Here is an 18,700-nt window from a genome sequence, read left to right on the forward strand (position 1 = left end):
TTTCTATTCGGGCAAGTGTATTCACATATTTAATACCTCTCGCATGGAATGCGTGAAGACATCCATAAGCATTAGGCATACAGAACAATCCACAATCCAGTCTGCATAGGCACTTCGACATGACAAGCATAACATAGCTCGGCAACTTGGTTTGACATTATGATCAATATCAGCGGCTCCAGTCAGCAGAATTATTCTCCTTTCGTACAAGCAAATACAGTCACTGCCTAACTTGGCACATGGCGACCCTGCGCCTTGTCATATATACCTGAATGAGATTGGTCCCCAGTCCCGATTATGTAGAGATACATCATCTGACGTGACCCCAAACGCCCCACAATTATGCATAAATAAGGCACTAGCGCGAACCTCCGCTGATTAGTATAAAAGTTACAGGACATGTGAACGACACGACTAAAAAGTTAAATTCGTTCGAAAAGTCAACAGTTCAATCACGCCTGGTTAGTTTGGAGCATAATCGGCATTCATCTTTACGCATCCACACGCTTATTGTGCACCTTACATAATATCACAAATCAAAACATCTCGCGTTAAAAGGCTAGAAAAAGGCAGAAACGTTAGGAAAAGCTGTCATGCAGTAAACGGACGCGGAAGATCAGCGGAAGACTTGGTAAAAGTGCGCTAATAATCCGCATATGTTATCCGATTTACGCACGAGCAAATGACGTCCTTGTGGAACCAGCCAACAAACTGAATTATCACTGTCGAACGCAATCGGAAGCAGCAGCCGCACTCCGACATTGGTCACTATGTCAAATGACGCCCAGGTTGGGAGCTTATGCTATGTGATTGCACAGTTGGCCGGGCCGAGAAGCGTATCCGCACGCATTAGACGGTTTTATCAGACACACATACCGCTTCTCATCTCACACACACACACACATACTTAGACAAGGACGGACACATATCGGCCCATTTACCTGGCCGGAGGACGGAATTGAACCGCGTTCCTGGACGGAATCGTTACATACTCTCCCTGTCTGGAAGGACGGACCACGTCCCGGACGGAACGGCGAGCCTCGCAGGCTGTTCTGCGCGCACCTCTAGGCGGCGGCCGTCTCCACGATCCGTGACATGTGGTCGTCGCCGACGTCGTACTCGACGATGTGCGTGACGACGGTGGTCTCTCGGCGCACGTGGCGGCAGGGCAGCACGTCGGAGAGCTCGAGCTGTTCCTCCTCCTCGGCGCCGGTCTCCTCCTGAGCGGCCTCCTCGGCGGCGGCTGGCGCGCCCACCCGCGGGTCGATCGCCACCGCCCGCCGCACGCCGCTCGCCTTGGCGGCCGCAGCAGCAGCGGCAGCGGCGGCGGCTGCGGCCGCCACGGCCGGGTCTGCGGCCGAGTGCTGGGCGCTGACGGGCAGCGCCGTCTGGCCGCCGAGCTGACCGCCCAGCGCCGCCATCTCGCGGTCCAGCAGGCTGCGCAGCTGGCCCAGCGCCATCTGGCCATCCAGTCGGATGGTGGCCTTCCGACGGCGCGCCGAGAGGCCGCCGTCACTCGTCTCCAACTGTACGGTCACCTGAGTGACGGTCAGATTCTGCTGGCCGAGCTGACCCAGCTGACCGAGCTGCTGGCCCAGGTGCTGGCCCAGCTGCTGGCCGAGCTGGTGTCGCTCCTGGTGCGGCAGCCGCAGCTGCTGGGACTCCGCCTCCTGCTGCGGCTCGGGCGTCCGCCGCCGGTCGTGCGCGTACTCGAGGATCACCGAGACCATGGCCAGGGTCACAGCGTTGGTCGGGAAGGCGCGGATCGACGCCGAGCTGACGCCGCGCATGAAGCCGCGCCAGCCCTCGCGCTTCAGCGTGCTGCGGACGCAGTCGATGTAGCCGTCGTAGTGCTGGATGCCGGCCATGCCGTCCGTCTGGATGCGCGTCTTCACCACGTCGATGGGATAGGTGAAGACCCAGGAGGCGACCCCGGCCGCGCCTCCGGCCATCAGCATGTGCGTGAGGCTCTTCCTCTGATCCCCGACAAGGCCGGTGGTGAGCAGCTCGTAGGTGCCGAAGTAGAGGCCGAACGCGGGCACCTCGCGCACCACGGTGACCCAGTACCCGCGCATCAGGCCGCGGGCACCGGAACGCGCCCACAGCTGGCGGCAGCAGTCCCAGGGCGAGCTGAAGTGGCGGGAGCCCATGCCGGAGACGCTGCTCTGCACCTGGAGCTGGCTCTTCACCAGCTCCATGGGGCTGACGACCACGGCCTGGCAGCCGCCGGCGATCATGCCAGCGGTGAACTGCGACCTCAGGCAGTCGGGGTCGGACATGAGCCGGCGCACGTTGCCCTGGATGCCGAACGTGAGCGCGTTGACGGCGGCCACGCCGTACATTGGCGATGTGAGGCCGCGGTACAGGCCGCGCATCTGCCGGGACACAGACGGAGAGAGGTTGGAGATGGTCGACGCGACACGGTGCCGAGCCGAACTGAGTGAGATATTTTGCTAGATTTTGAGTGTTTCCACAAATTGGCATACACATCGGGTTTATATGTTTTGCTTGAGATACAGTTAAACTCTTGAGGTAAAAGGATGAGGCAATTCGAGCATTCACCTTCCAAGATCATATTTAAAACATTGCACACATGGCAGTACCTACATAGGTATTCGAGAATAAATGACTTATACGTTCAGCGTTAAAACTATCAGGAGATGAAGCTTTCGCACATTTGGCTAATTCTCCGCACACAGTTTCAGTACTTACCCCTTCCTTGACTAGAATGCTCTGGAGACAGTGGAACGTCCCGCGGTATGTAGGATTTACCGAACATTGTGTTTGTATCCGGACCTGCAAACAAACACACAGTCCCAATTGGTCGGCATGAGTCGAATAACAGTAATCAAAATATCCTAACGTCAGCAGCGTGGTTTTATTGCATTTTAGCTCTATTCACTGTTTTGTGGGCCACTGTTCTGGCTCTATTCGTTACAAGTAGGGCACTTGTGGACTGTTGTTACCTACGCTCAAATTGAAATGCGCCCAAGACACATGCTAAACGCTTAATGATTTCCGGGTAATGTTTTGGGATAAATAGGTGCAGATATGGATGTTGCAAGGTCTCGGATACTCAGGGGATGAGTCTAGAAAGGGTAACCCTGAGCAAACCAGCTACATATCCCGAGGTAGCGGGCCCCTCTGTTTTCGTGATACGCCCTCCGGAGGGACAAGACCTTGCTGGTTATAGCGCGGCGCCGGTGGTCGCGGCGCCGGCCCTCCAGCTAGGTCGGCCGGCGAGGGGCACCCGGTGGGCCCTGGGACGACGGAGGGGCGCCGGCGAGCGCTGCGTAGATCAGATGGCCGCCACTGCGAGGGCAGAATTCGGCGCGGGGCGGCCTCTCGACGCGTCGCGCGCTGACTGGTGACTGTAGATGGCTGGATAGGTCCGGTGGCGCGCGCTTATCGTCCTGATCGGCTGAGGCCGCGCCGGTGTCGTCCGAAGTCGGCGGAGAGTGCCGCGCGCTCACGCAGAAGACGCGCGCCAGTTGGACGAATTCGACGCACCACTGACAATTAAGACGTAAAAACTAAAAACGCTTTTTGAATATTTGGAGCCGGTGTGAGCCCCAGGAATCTGAGTCGGGACAATTTGCGCAGAACGACTGGTCAGTCGCCATTGGACGTCCTTCTAAAGGCGCGCAAAACAAAATCGGTGTTGCCGTTTGTTAAATGGCGTAGTGGACTAGTGGGTTCATTCGTCCATATCTGGCTATCCCGGATAACGTACTGCATGTATGGTGCGTGAGCTGTCCATTGCACTTTAGGGTTGAGTTGAGATTGCCGAGTTCTTCGAGTTTCATTGAGTTCGTTTACTCACGACTGGGCGGACTCGTCGCCCATATACCTTGCGCTTGCCCACACCTCGGTCAGTGAGGCGCTTGTCTGTGGGACCCCATTGTGCTTGCCGACCTAAGGCTGCCCGAACCAAAGCGGTGGTCGCACGGGTGGCCCAGTCGCCTCGCCTCCGGTTTGAGCCGGCTCCTCCGAGGTGCCTCCTCCCCGGCAGCCTTGTTTGGTGGTCACGCCACCGAGAACAATGAGCCCAGTCGAGCATACGCTTAGCTAAAGGCGTGCTAGGCCGCCCGCCTCGATTCGGGATACATATCAGAAAGGGTGGCCGCTCTTGTAGTGTCTGGCGGCGCTTCTTGGGATGTTGTTCACGACTAGAGTGTTCTGCTCTACCACCTCGGCCAGCGAGGCGGCTGGGTTCTACTAGATAGGACTATGGAGAGTTCTTTGGTCAATGCGATACAATGCCCGGTGGTCTTCCAAAACATGTGCGAGAATACTGATTGTTTCGCCGGGATAATCTTGATGAGAAGGAGAAGCACTGTGCGTAAAGAGTGCCTTCTACGGGGCCTTTCTGCGTCGCAATCGGAAGAGAGCGGCAGCAGGTCAACGCCTTTCAGACGTGCCGGTCACTGAATAGTGCATGCGCTTTTGCTCGATAAAAGATCGAGTGCGTACGCGCGTACTAGCGTCCAGAAACCTGTCACGCTTGTAACAAATGTAAATACCTAAAGTGAAATGTAACACGCTTAGGTTGCATAAGAAGACCGATCACTCTCGCACGACCAGCGTAATGTGACTGACACTAGTCGAAGCACTGACAGGAACCTTGGACGGGGGGCAACGCTCCAGCCGATGTGTCCTGACTCGGAACCGTCCTTCATGCACCGGTATCATCCTCGTGACACCAGCCCCTCCTGTTCGGTCCTATGTACCGCTGCACGGGCCTGGTCCCTTCCTCCCGTCTACCAGGGCTCCATCGCGCCATATTTGAGTGAAGACCTACACGCAGTAGTGCCCGCTGTAGCGCTCCAAGTCGAGGGCTTCCATTGGAGAGTGACCCGGAGACCGCTTATAGGGGTGAGGTTTTGATACCTCCATTGCAGTGCACAACCCCTCCCCGGTAGTATGACAGCTTCTACTACTGTAAGGTGTCTAGTCTAGCTTGGGTTGGTACTGGGTATCTCCATTGGAAGAAAGGAACTGAACTGAAGGGCTTTATACTGAAGTGACTGGTGACAGAGTATCGACTCACCTTTACTGTGTCTAGGGGATGTCCGACAACGACTCCAGCCACACCTGAAACAAACAATAAAGATCGCATTAGAATCATCGAAAGACGTACCTAAAGGACTGGAGTTTGCACACGTAACGCATAAGCAGATTAATCAATAAGATGACAAACTGTGACCGAAAGAAGTGACCGAAAGAAGAAGTGCGACAGCGCACGATAGCAATAAAAGCTTAACTTTCCTCAGTTCAGCGCTCAGAGTTCAACATTCGTTCGTTTCACCATCCAGAAAGTCAATACGGTTGATGCGGCCTCACATACCAACAACTTGCAACGTCGGCTCGACGCTTTGCATCAGTCAGCCATCAACCATGCACATGCAGCAACGCCAATATATGTCGACGGATAGCAGCAACTCATTTGAATTGTATCCGACCGGTGCCTGAAGTGTTCGTGCAGTCCACCCTTGGATGCAGTCAGCCATGTATAGTTATGTAATCGTCTCACTCGGCCAGCCCCCTCCGAGAAGTGCCGCTGCCGCTTCACCTTGTGGTTGACCTGACTAACGTGACGTCTGCGCGGCGCGCGCAGCTTCTCGTCGTTTATGAGTTGGGTATTGAATGACATTTCGTTGGCTCCCATAGGTACTTCGGATCATATCATGCCTAGAATCTTTGTTGGTTGTGTGCAATGTTAGTTTACGATTTTATAGAATAAGTGCAGAATATCCCTTCGATGATCGTTAAAAACACCTTTGATGATACATAAACCAACCAAAGGTTTTAACAAAAGTTACGTAAAATAACAAATGACTATCAAAATGATGTTATCGATATGAACCGGTGTGTTCCACTCGTTCCACAGTCCAAAACGATGGGTGGCTGCTTTGCCCAACTTGTTCCTGCACCATGGCACCTATGGCACCAATCATGACACCAATCGGTACGCTGGGCTGGTGCTCCACGTTTCGTAGTGAATATAACTCACGGACGAGCCTCCTCATTAGCATAAGGCGGCATCTGATAGGGTCTGCCGGCGGCGCCACTGCGACTGCCAATGGAAGGTTCCAGGCGGCGGGCGGGACCGCAGGCAGGCTAGGCCTCTCAGCGAGTGGAGGCCGGGTCTGTCCGGGCCACCCGACCGAATCTTCCAGTGCACAGAGCTCTAGCAGACATCGCGCGAGCGCTCAATGGACGATTGTTGGCTTGGTTCATGAAACGTACCCAGGCGGCTGATGCATTTTAGAGGAACTGGACAACTGGATAAAGTAGCAACCACTAAGCCCACTAAGCAAATGTTTGTTCTGAAACGGAGTGCCCTGCACCTCATGTCAAGTTTCCAACGCAACGGCTCCCCTAAGCTTAACCGTCTATACGATCATTACCGGGTCAGTCACCTGGCGCCCTCCGTGAGTTTCGCCATGACCTGATTACTCCTGAATTTAAGCCGATGACCTCAAGAAGATTTTCGGCACTCCAATGTGACTACTGACAGACGACTCATTCCATGGTGTCATGGAGCATCAACGCTACTCGGCCAACACGCATCGTGATTCGCCGCTCGTCAATTTTATCCTTCCTAGTTCCTACTCAGTGGACCCTAATGTCTCTAAGAACAAGAAAGAAAACAAGAGAAAAGGGGTCGAGAGATAGAGGGAGATGACAACCTTAAACAAAAACAAAAGAGACAGGGGTAATGAGAGAGAGAGAGAGAGAGAGAGAGAGAGAGAGAGAGAGAGAGAGAGAGAGAGAGAGAGAGAGAGAGAGAGAGAGAGAGAGAGAGAGAGAGAGAGAGAGAGAGAGAGAAAGAGAGAAAGAAGATACCGGGAGAGAATTAGATAGAGGAGCTACCAGGAGAGACTGAGAAAGAAATAAGGGAAAGGGAGAGCAGAATACGGGGAGAGAGAGAGAGAGAGAGAGAGAGAGAGAGAGAGAGAGAGAGAGAGAGAGAGAGAGAGAGAGAGAGAGAGAGGCGGCGCGTCGTTGGCGATGGAAACTTCCAGTGGCCGGTGGCCGTCGGCTCCCGATCAGATATACTGTCCAATCGTTGGGCCATCAAAACCAGTCGCGGCCGGTGTCCGGGGCGCGGTGTGGCGCCGGACTCTCTGGACTGGTGTGTAGGGTCGGCAGCCCGGGTGGCCAGCCTGTCCAGCCCTCCACCTTTGTCGCTTGGCCATGAAACGGTCCCAAATTTTGAATGTCCTGAGAGATGTCTGTTGCAGAGCCGCGGGTCCTTCACATTTTGGTCACTCCCTAAATATAAATGCGATCTAAACGATAAACCGTTCTTAGAACCAAGACTGCATTTTAGCATGTATCGAATAATAGGTTCTATTACAGTCACCTTTTTGGACAGCTACTTCAGAAGAAGCCTCGACTCTTTAGAGAACAGGGTCGAGGCGTTGCACTGTATTTGGACGTTTTCAACATGAATTTTTGACCCGAACTGGGCTGCAGTCGGTCCCGAAAAGAAATTGCCTCCACATCAGTGGTAGCAGGCGGAGATATCCGCGGAGGCGGCAGTGGTGGCGAGGGTAGCATCGAAGGCGGAGGCGGCCGGAGGCGCAGACGGCCGACGGTTGCTGTTCCGATGCTATCATCTCGGGGCTCGTCCCATGGACGCCCCATAACTGAATGTTTTAGGGGACGCCTGCGGCGGGGACCGGTCTGGACCCGTCCGAGAAGGCCGCCGCGTCTGGGGCCCGAGCTGGCTCGCTCCGAGATGGCCCTCATGTCGACAGAGGCGTCCCTGACTGCTGCGCATTATCCTCCGACACCTGCGCCACAAGCAAACGATGACCAGAGCCCAGAAACCCTGTCCCAGCGTCCAGTGTCCTCTATCGAGGGCGCAGAGGAAGGAATGTCCCCGAACAGCGCTGGCTGGTCACGGCTCAGCTCTGTGGAACTTTGCCAGCTGCGACGGCAGCCTGCACCACATGATGCCGTCCATCTTGGATGAGTGGTGACCTAGATTGGAGGATTGCTACTCAAGAGGCAGGCCTCGTCGAGGTTAGCCAGACCATTGTCTGCCTTTCAGTTCCGGGTTGTTGTGTCACTGAAGGTCTGCAATTGTTGGCAGTGAACCGGTCAACAATTATCGCTCAACTTGACTAATTGTTGTTGCCGTTTCCTCCAATTTTCCTCTGGCCATTTTCCAATTTCCATCCTCTTCTCATTCACCCCTCATCTATTCCCACCCCATCTCCGCCACTGCAGCCAAGTCTCGGGGCCGACCGTCTGCCGCAGCCCCTCGCAGCCAGCCCCAGGGCTGTGCTGAAAGCTCGGGAAGCCCGCTACCTCGATCGTCCGGTCGACAGTAGCCGGAGGCTGCCACTGGGGCCGAGCTGCCTACCAACCGGCCTCAGCACTCAACTGGCGACGAGGGCCATGAACAGTCTGCATACTAATTGACTTCTGTATGTGGGAATATATCAGCCGGCGGATGGGTACGTTCGAGATTGCAGCGATAGATAGTGCAGACTCAGCGTCTGAGATGGCCCGGTAGGTCCGGTTCTGTTTATGTTTATCGTTATTGTTTGCTGTTAATGTTCGCTTACTTCATCTCATATTTATCCCTTTGATTCTACAGCTCGTTGTTGTTGCTTTGTAGCGTGAACGAAAGCAATTTTACCGTGTCGATTGGTATACATGAATAACACTATACGGAATGCTATGAATAATGAACACCTTATGAAGTTATGCAACGCCAAATAGATGTCAACAGCTATTCGGTCACTACATTCGTTCCAGTCGCTGCAGTGCTTACCTCCCACGCAGCCGGCGAGGAAATCCGTCGCCATCCTGTTCTTTTTCTTCTCTGAGGTCTGGAAAGAAACCTCCGACTTCGACCTGCCGAACACAGACAAACGCTCCGTCAATCCAGGGTCTATAGCTCCACCAAAACCACCCCGCCGACTTCGGAACTGGCACTCAAAATCACTCTGCGAATGTGGCAAAACGACGAGACACAAGGGAAGCTTAGATAACAGCATGAGGCTACATTGAGGACGTACCGTTTGGAATCTAACCTAGGTCACCAGTCAGAGCAAGAGGCTTGGTCACCGGTGTCCGGTCACCGGCTGCGGTCCCAGGTCACCGGCCAGGGTCACGAGTCGGAGGGGGCCAGCAGCCAAACGGCGGTGTCACCACTGCGGTTTTGGGACCGCCTAGTGATCGTCCTTTGCGATCCAGCTGGCCCACACGACACGGCGTCTCCGCGACCACTGTCCGGTCCGTCTCCCCGGCCGGTGCCGTTGTCTCCATCTGATCAGTCCCCTTGTCTCCGAGAGGGCGGCCCTGCCGCAGGGGGTTCGCGGAACTGGCCGGTCGGGGGTGAACTGGGTAAGAAGGGTGGTGCATTTGTATAAAATGCTAGTTTTCGCCTATTATATTCATCAAAACTAGACATGTTTACGCATATGGAGGACAAGAGACAACTGTGTGATACCAGCTTTGTTCTAACGCCCTTTCTATTATAATCAGACTGCTATACCTAATTCAAAATGAGTGTTGCACCCATACTCGTATTACGAACGTTTGGAGGCCCATGGGACAGCTCAGCGCCCAGGGATCAGACTCCCGAGTGTTTCCCCAAAATCTACATGCACCTTCCTGGCGACCCTGTCTACCGGTGTGCCGGGCGACTCCCGTCCGATTCCGCGAACTGACAGTCTCGCCTCACGTGTTTCAGGTGCTGGTCACGTTTTTGTCCCGCCCCCAGACAACTGCTCCTTATCGGCGCCGGTCCCGATGTGTCGCTGGTGCCAGGGACAGTAAAAAGGCCCCACTGAGCCAGTCGCTGCTGCCGCCTACTCATGATGCCGATGGCTGCCTTCTTTGGAGACGTGAGGTGAGTGAGAAACGAGCAACTGTTGCTGCCCGGACGGTCCAGCCGATAGGGTTACATTTTCAACTCTACCGTTTCCCCGTTGTTTCTATAGCAAAATATACACTACCTACTTGCCTTCTTTGCCTACATAACTAAATATTATATTGAAATCACCCACCCACCTCACCATGATGCTTACAAGGCAATAATTGTTTGTGAATAGGTACAAGGACATAGACCCAACGTCTGTAAGTAGGCACCCAATAAAGTCCAACGAAAGAAAGGCTCAGCCGTTTCCTCGGAGCATTGAAGTCTTCGCTGTTGGTGCTACTCCTATACTGCTGCGTTGCAGTCGCTGGGCTTTCTGTGCGCTGTGGCGGCTTCAGAGGAAGATCTTAATCAGTCATATCATATAGGCACCTCGGTTATAGGGTATTACGTTGAAAGCATTGGTTAAGACAAGGGTTACCGATTTCATTTTCATATTTTGGTCCAGTCCAGGTATCTTTCAAGTTTCAACTTCTAATAGTATAAGCTTGTTCAAAGTTAAATTGTTCGGTGATCAATGTAACTGAGATGTCGAATCACATAGAAATATTTTGTAGACATATTAATTTTCTTACGCTACCATTCCTGGCTGTTCATCCAATCTTGAAATGCCGGGCATGTCATTCTGGTGGAGGTGACGGTTGGAGCTCCAAAAAGGCCTTTAACCCCACACCGAGGTCCGCAGTCCTCGGCACCAGTATGCCATCCTCGACATTTCGAGCATTTGCCTCATTTATTGTGGACCAAAAACATCAGGTGTGCGTCCTGAAAACGGATTTAGGAGTCATTTGGTCCACCTGAGGACATGTGCTGAACATCATGTACCTATATAAAATTCAACTTAGGTTTGTAATAATGTTTGTGATAATGCAATGTTCACTCTGACTGCTTCAAGATGACATTTTTCATGCTGATTTCATTTTTCCTATAATGAATTTATTGAAACAAATAAGAGCACGACTTAGCTAAAACATTTGTGATTTTAGGTGTCGAAAACCACTAAAACACTCAGTTTCCTCACTTTGAAACTCCCCAATGCCCCGCGAAATCTGGTGGATTTCAACTTTGAATGCCTATTGCCTATACATGGCCTTAACTGAATGAACATCTTTATTAAAATACATACCGATGCCAGATAAAATGTTTCCCGATGGGATAGAAACAAGGTCTTGATTCAAGCCCATGGTAGGGAACAATTATTGTGCGCTAAAGGTCCCATGAATATTTGAGGATTTCTAGCATTCAACGTTTCATATCGTGCTTTAGTGTTTTTCCACAATGGTTATGAAATGCCGTGTTCCAGGATGCGTAGGGCAGTCAAAGTGCAGCTTTCACAGATTTCCTAAGGATCCTGCCTTGACCACCAAGTGGATTGAAGCACTGGGAAAGCCTCCAGATTGGCTCCCTACGGATAACAACAGAGTGTGCTCCTCCCATTTCGACCCTGCCGTGATAAAGTTGAAATGTGCCGTACCAAGAAAAGAAACGCTGGTCATTGAGAAGGATAGTGTGTTGGATGACCACACCTACGCCCTACCAAACGCAAAAGTGCTGAAAAGACGCAAAGGATTGCGCTAATTAACACATTCATTCCGAGAAATGTTTTCATTTAGATACCTTCTACTCAGTTCTATTGCTGCTTGCCAGCTACGTTCTTTCGCGCTCCACCACTCGTCCACCATTTGATCGGTTGAAAACAAAAGGCGCCGGAAGCGGGGTCGTTCGCTTTACGTATGCGTTTCACGTTTCGCGCTTATCTTGCATCCTTGAGAGATTTGTGTCGCCGACTTCGCCGTCAAATACACAGGGTCGTGCAATTGTTTACAGGCGAGCTGCCTTGACAGCCTATCTTCCGACGACGAGATGCGGGATACCTACGTCTGATCCATTATTGAACACCGGTCACCTGACGACCACGCACAACGCGCGTGCTTAGAAAGTTACAGTGGGTACTCGTAGTATGACCAGTGACTTTCTGAGAGACTGCCGAGTGTTTGTGCGTAAGCAGTGTGGTCAGCTTGATAGGTCGGTAAAACCGGCGCATGCTATTGGGCGGTGTTTGAATGAAGGCCGTTTGCTTCTTGTGCACTGTGTAACTATAGGCATTTTTATCATGTTTGAGTTTATTATTTTGAAGGAAGTAGGAACTTGCATGTGTTTGTATTATACATTATCTGCTATTTTCATTCTGCGAATGATAAGGGGGCTTATCCCTGTGTCTATGTTATCCTCCCCTGCCATTTATCCACGTTTTGCTTGCCATAATCAGATGAGGATGCAATGATTTGACTGCAGTGCATTTTAAATGCAAGCATTTTAGATAAGTTCCTTAACTTATTTAAAATGTCGGTTTAAAAGCCGGTCCCGTAGCTCAGTTGGTTAGAGCGTTGGACTCCGCGTGGTGAGAGCACGCGTTCCCGGTTATGACAGTCCGGGTTCGAAGCGCGACGGGCGCTCGACATTTATGGGCCTCCTGACAGGTATGGTTGCGGTTGGTGGCAGGCCGTAGCCAGGCGAAGTCAGTGAGGGGACCGGCCGTGCGCGGCTTTGTGCGCACGTTAAACTTTGGACTCTAAATCCTGCCATAGAATCGGAATTGCGCGATCGGAGGGTAGAGGGCAGGGTCATCGCAACAAACTTCGCTTAGCGGTGGCTCTGTCCTTGTGAATCCTTCCCATCAAAAGGTTCGGACTAAATTTATAAAAAAAACTTAAGTTTATGAACCTTTCGAGCGACTGTTTATAAATGATAATTCTTAGCTATCTATACGCAAATATGGTTGAGGTAAGAGGTTGTAATGCAATCTTCACGTTGGCCATAAACTATGCTGTTTTGAACTCCAGACTCCAGTTGTCACTCGCTACGGATCAAAGAGATACTTGTTTGTATCCGCCTTTTGGTCGTTTTTTTTTCTTGGTAACTTTAGTCCTTGCTTTAGTCTGACAAACCTTAGAAAGAACGGATTTAAAGCGCAACCGCTGCTGATGCACGCGCCTTTATATTGCCTCCTATATATCCAAGCACATTTCTCTCACAGCTTTTCACATACATGTTCTCCGAACGTTACATTGTCAGTTATCAAAACACGTGCAAAATGATTCAGGCGCTTGAACTCCGATCTTTCTTATATTTTTTTTCAGACACTCGTATTCTGTGCAGTGTGCACCATTGGCATTTAGTACCTTTTGATTTTTCCGATACCCTTTGACGATGTGCCCAGTGCCATTTTTCATATTTAAGTTATGTGCCATTCACAGGAAAAGATAATATAAAAGTGTGTTTTGCTCCGATTTGTTACAAAGGATGCCTATAAATGAATGATTTCACGAAGCTGAGATTTGAGCGGGCGTTCTAGTTACTTACCTACTTATGATCTTCATTGCATATATTTTGTAATGCGTGCAGAACATGTATTTTGTACATACGTTTGTGCATATGGGTATGCTTTGAACGAAGAGTTAGTCAGATTAACAATGTGGTTAGAGTGACCCTCGCAACTAAACTGGAGAATTCTTACAAAGTACATCAAGTGTTAGCTACACAAAATCAAGTAGGTCGGAAGTCACCCAGGTCGATTGTTAGATTGAACCGACACCGGCCTCAGAATGGCGTAACCATTGGGTAGCTCTATGACCTGATTCGGTAACCCGCCCGAATTCGGCTGTGACGACGTTGCACACTACACATTACACAACCCCCTACTATCTAGGGTATTCCCCTTACCGTAAATGTGCGCGCGAGTGCCCGTTCGGTGGGCCAGGAGGGCGGCTAGGTTCCCCGTCGTGGCGACCGGCGTCCGACAGGTAGACAAAACGACCCTGGCCAGCGACCCGCGCTGACCGTCACTCTCCACTGCCGCCTCCGAGCCGCCGCCGGTGACCCCACCGTCACCGTCGAGCATGTCTCATTAATTCATAACCAGCGGCGCAACCGGCAGCGCAGCGCACGTGCCATTGGTGGGGGTGTGTCCGGCGGCAGCCAATCAGCGCACGCGCCGCCCGCCGACGACGTGACGTCACGGGGCCGTACTGCGCAGGCGCGGACGACGACAGCGATCGTCGGCGCCGTCGCGATACCGATCGCAGACGGATCGTTACGCCCGAGGGCGTTTGTGTGTGTCTGTGTGCGTCCGACGGCGCGCCGCCCGGCTGCCGCAGTCGGCAGAGTGACCCGCTCCTACGAACTCCTCCGTGGAATCTGTGACTGTGTGTGACTGAAAACAGTGGACTCTACTCTGCAGCGGAGCGAGGGGCGCCGAGGTAGGTGCCGACCCACTGACGCCAGGCCCGTACAGCTGTGCGTCAGCTCTGGACACACGCCAAGTCAGGTGGTGGCTGTCTATATCGGGGTCGGGCTGGGACGGGAGCGGTATGACAAGGTCGGGGGACGGCAGGGTGGCGACTGGCGAGTGCCGCACCTCGCGGGTGTGAGTTGAGGGGAGACAGAAGGTTCTGACTGACGGAGAGATGATGATGTCATAATCCCGCCGGCCGTCGTCATTGCCAGGGCTGAGCGGATTGGCTGTGGATGGTATGTGAGCGGCCGCTGGTTATTCGTGACGTCATACACCGTGCTAGGGCCAGGACCGGATGGAGTCCTGTCACATGTGATGACAGAATGATAAATTTTACTCAAAATATTTAAACTCATTTTCAAATTTTGTGGATCGCTGATGTCACTCTCGATTGTCGTTTTCCTAAATACGTAAGATGAAAATGAAATTCGAATCAAGCGCCTGACAGAAATAATCACTAAACTACTTTTCTTATCTCTGCCTTTACAAATTAGCGATCACAATTAGAAATTTAATCGCTGCAGGACTTGTCAGGATCACCGACCAAGGCCTGGGATGTCAACTAAATGCTGCCTCGGTTGACGGTCACCGAAACGACTGTATGTGTGCCGCTGAATGTGTGAGATGCCGGCTCGGTCAATGGGTTCACAATGCCACAGGATGTGTGAGGCTCAGCTGCCGGGTATCAGACTCGGTCACAAGACACTGGGGCACTGCTCAGCATTCAGAGCTTCAACTTACAAAAGCATATAGGCGGCGGAACGGGGAGGGCACCGGGGCACTGTGCCCCGCCCCACTTTGATTTTGGCATTTTAACATTAGCCCTATGGGCGTTGCATGGAAAGAATGGGACCAAAAGTCGACAGTGCCCCCCCCCCCTTAATTGAAGGTGTTCCGCCGCTACTGTACAACAGGGCAGAGCCGACCACTGATCAGTGACTAATCACCTTCATAGCAGGTAGTTTTCAGTGGATATGTCCGCGGGCTCCCCACTAAACACTAATGTTTTCCATGGAATGCAAATGTCAATGTGCCTGGAGGACAATCTGGCCATGCAGTGGCGAGATTATTCTTGGGCTTGTTTTATAATTGGCGTTCTCAACATGTGTGCGATTCAACTCTGCCGCGCCCCTGCCCCGCGCCTGGCTTGGTGTAATGCGGCACAGTATCACACTGTTTGAGCATTGCGGTACAGCATACCTTCCAGGCATTTTCCTGCGGCGCTACGTGGAAACCGCTTTCCCGTCCCTATTGCTGCTAAGAGTCACAAACTCGCTCCAATACAGCAATGGCATCCGCTAAATCGTTGTGCTATTTTAGGCCACCTTCAGAATCACTCCAAACTTCTGTCTTGGGCTAAGAATATGCCGAGACGTGCTGAAGTGGCAGATATTTCGGAGGTTATTCGGCCGGAGGATGAACGTTTTTGTAGAGGTCTTGAGATTGTTTTTGTGCAAAAATGAACCCTTCTTATGATAATAAAAGTTGCCTAATGAACGTAACATAATTTTGCACGTTGGATATTGTTAATTGTTATTTAATTCAATGTTTATTAAATACACTACTTTTCACACTATTTACTTATTTACAGGGGCTCCGCCACGGTCTCAGGATTGTGTGGTCCCACCCCAAAATGCACACACCCTTATACGTTAAAGTGACCATCCCACCTTAACATTAGTTTTGAGTTGAGATAGCCAAAATGGGGTCCATGGCTTGCACTTACCGGTTTGAGCACTCACAAGATCGAGAAATGCCTCAAATCGAAAATATCTAATTTGAAAGTTGCAGCACTTTGATTCAGAGGGACTAATGCATTAGAATGCCCCCTCTGAATGAGTGACGTCAGTGCAGATCCAACGATTTTAAATCTTTTACCAAAACGTTTGGTAGCACGCGGTGGTATATGCTGCTTTGCGCGCAACAAGTGTCGCACTTTCAAATTAAGTCGCTAGCAACAGCAGAGATCCCAAAAAGTAAATAAAAGTAAAAGTCTTGAATCTTGAAAACCGGTGAATATTTATCGATGAAATTTGGTAGATATTAGCCGTTTTCACGACTGTCATCTGGTACACATTTGGTGCACATCTGGTACAGATCAGGTGCAGATTTGGTCAAATCAGGTTCAGTGTGTCTCTTAGCAGCTATCAGCTAGAGTTGCACTAATTGCTTATATGCCTGCTGTGTCATATTATCAGAGAGCATCATCGAATAAAACACTGAAATAATTTCATAAAATGAAGATATTTGCTGTAAAAGAAATTAGGTGCAGATTTGGTCAAATCAGGTGCATTCGCCGGATAGCCCGTCGTGAAAACGGCTATTCCTTTTCGCTCTTTCTGAACCGAGCGACATCACTTTCATGTCAATTCATTAACTTTTTTTGAAGGTGGGAGGGTCCCTTTAAGTTGAATTAGGTACAAAAGTGAAATTATGGGGATGGAGCCCCGTCAAAGTTACGTATCTCTTTTCTAAATAATTTCGTCGGCCAGGTCAGTAATGTATGTATATTCTTTGACACGAATCTCATTATTCCAACGCCTCTGCTGAAATGCATCTTCAGCTTATGTAACTGGCTCTGGACGACTTCGTTTGGCGGCATAACAAGGTTGTCTCTGATACGACATGCATGCTTGTCATGCTTCGAGAAACTGGATGATGCAACTCGCCAAGTGTCCGGTTGAGGTCAGCCTTAGCTATCTATATTACTATTTGAGGAGGGTGCGTCTGTCCGTTACCGAGGTCCCGACTTGGTCGTGCTTTGCGTGGACTACAGGCCAGACCGTTGCACCTAGCCCGGTGAAATTTGCACAACTTACAGATCAAGGATGCGCGACGTGCCTTTGAGGGGTCTCAGCTCGATCGGATTGATAGGGATCGCGTGGCGCGTGCTCAAAAAGTGCAAATTCGCGTCATAGACTTTACATGTATAAATCGGCGTGCGAAATCGGGCGAAAACGGTTAATTTTGGCCGACACGGGTCCAGTTCCCGTGCAATATCTTGGTGACCAGGGGTCCGACCGGCACGGGGAAAACAGCATCGTGTACAGAATTGAACGGGCTATTGAATGGTGTGCAATGCAGAGGATAGCACGCGCCACGTGCACCGGAGAGGGCACTTTTATTTGAAAAGTTGCGGTTTTTGAGGGATTTTGGAATTAATTTTATTTTTAGGTGACCGTTAAATGGAGCGAGTTGAAACAACGCCTGTTGACAAGAGAAACGTACCGCCTCTCATGGGAAAATTGTGAATAGCTAATTGATCGACGACAAGGTGGTATAAATCGCTGGAGAAAATGGTTTTTGTCGATGATGTGCCACTTAATTAATCACACGGGTTTTGCTCAATGATCTGATATCTCTGTCAATTAAAAATGGCACCGTTGGAAAGAGCATTCAATTCTGTCCAACGCTCAGCCTTCATTTTTGCATGATGATCAACAGTATTCTTAAAAATGTAAATGTTCCAAACCATTACATTGTCATTTTTACCGGAATTCATCGATGGCCCTCAAAAGACTTCAAGTCAGTTTTATAGTCAAAATTGATGTGAAAATGATCAATAACATGCCAAAAATTGTATTGGTTCTTTAGTTTACCAAAGAGAAACAAAAGAGACAAGCTTTCGACAACACTGTCATCATCAGGTCTGAGTTTTTTGAAATTCCTTTACACACTTCACAACATACAAAAACATATTCGCACGCTACAATGATGGAAAACATTCCTCCGTTTGTATGTAGGTGGATGTCGACATCGACGACAGATCACAAAATGCTTATTTCAATATGCTTACAACGTCACATGTCACAAGTTCTATATAATCAAGCGATGATAATTCCTATCATGTTCTATATAATCAAGCGCTTATACAAACAGATACACACCATGCAAGTAACAAAAAATGAATACTACTTTCTGGTTCGTAACCTACCAAAAGTCACAACAACCTAAACGATTGGCCAGGACTGTGTGAAGGTATTTAAGTTTGGGTTGATATCACGGATTTTCATAGATTCATCAATTTTATTGTCAGCCACGTCACGGTTTCTGCTCAAAATATCTATATGAAAGTTGTTGTTCATTTCCTTGTGACTAAGTGTCGGGTGTCTATCTAAGGCATGCTCACCAAGTCCGGTACCTAGTCTTCTTAGTCTGGCGTCAGAAAGGTGCTCGTTAAATCTCTCACGAACCGGTCGCGACGTTTCTCCGATGTAAATATAAGGTTTGTCCTGACATGTTTTACAAGTGATTTTATATACGACATTTTTTATGTGGCATTTCCCCTGAAGACCGTTCGGACACGTGTGGCACCGGGTTTTGCCGCGGCAAAGCGGAGGCTGAAGGGCAGATCTGACCAGTTTGCTTTTCACCGTGGGTCCACTCTGCCAAGCCACCCTAAGGTTAAGCTTAGATGCCCTGATAATGCCATTGACTCGATGACACACTGTTTCATTGACGTAAGGGAGCCTCATATAAGTCATCTGCCCTGATTGAGCGTTTTT

At 50.5% G+C, this 18,700-nt stretch overlaps 2 protein-coding genes across 4 annotated transcripts in view; one reads left to right on the forward strand and one right to left on the reverse strand.

The window, feature by feature from the left end:
* LOC122366023 (mitochondrial basic amino acids transporter-like) lies at positions 1 to 13,780 on the reverse strand. Of its 2 annotated transcripts, none has more exons than XM_043337783.1 (5): positions 13,625 to 13,780; positions 8,792 to 8,874; positions 5,051 to 5,094; positions 2,713 to 2,796; positions 1 to 2,375 (listed from the first exon to the last, which is right to left on the reverse strand). In XM_043337783.1, the coding sequence occupies exons 2-5, from the start codon at positions 8,823 to 8,825 to the stop codon at positions 1,065 to 1,067; spliced, it is 1,473 nt and encodes a 490-aa protein (XP_043193718.1). In that variant the 5' UTR covers positions 8,826 to 8,874; positions 13,625 to 13,780; the 3' UTR covers positions 1 to 1,064. The 2 variants fall into 2 exon arrangements, with proteins under 2 accessions (XP_043193718.1, XP_043193719.1); XM_043337784.1 differs by lacking the exon at positions 13,625 to 13,780 and adding an exon at positions 9,039 to 9,431.
* LOC122366018 (probable alpha-glucosidase) overlaps positions 9,721 to 18,700 on the forward strand; it is a 22,714-nt gene continuing 13,734 nt past the window's right edge. Inside the window, exon 1 of one of the 2 annotated variants that reach the window (XM_043337751.1) lies at positions 9,721 to 9,874. The gene's annotated coding sequence lies outside the window, so the exon portion shown is untranslated. Of the gene's footprint in view, positions 9,875 to 13,922; positions 14,161 to 18,700 lie in introns of those variants that run through there. The other variant, XM_043337752.1, reaches the window with a different exon arrangement.

Source organism: Amphibalanus amphitrite, unplaced genomic scaffold, assembly GCF_019059575.1.
Source record: "Amphibalanus amphitrite isolate SeventyFive unplaced genomic scaffold, NRLGWU_Aamphi_draft 000778F_arrow, whole genome shotgun sequence".
NCBI lineage: Eukaryota > Metazoa > Arthropoda > Thecostraca > Balanomorpha > Balanidae > Amphibalanus > Amphibalanus amphitrite.

Bases quoted from the DNA above. Each gene is read 5' to 3' on its own strand.
- LOC122366023 (XM_043337783.1), bottom strand. From the start codon at position 8,825: ATGGCGACGGATTTCCTCGCCGGCTGCGTGGGAG. The intron at 5,095-8,791 runs GTAAGCACTGCA...TGTTTGTTTCAG, and splicing joins CCTCGCCGGCTGCGTGGGAG to GTGTGGCTGGAGTCGTTGTC. The intron at 2,797-5,050 runs GTGAGTCGATAC...GTTTGTTTGCAG, and splicing joins ATCCCCTAGACACAGTAAAG to GTCCGGATACAAACACAATG.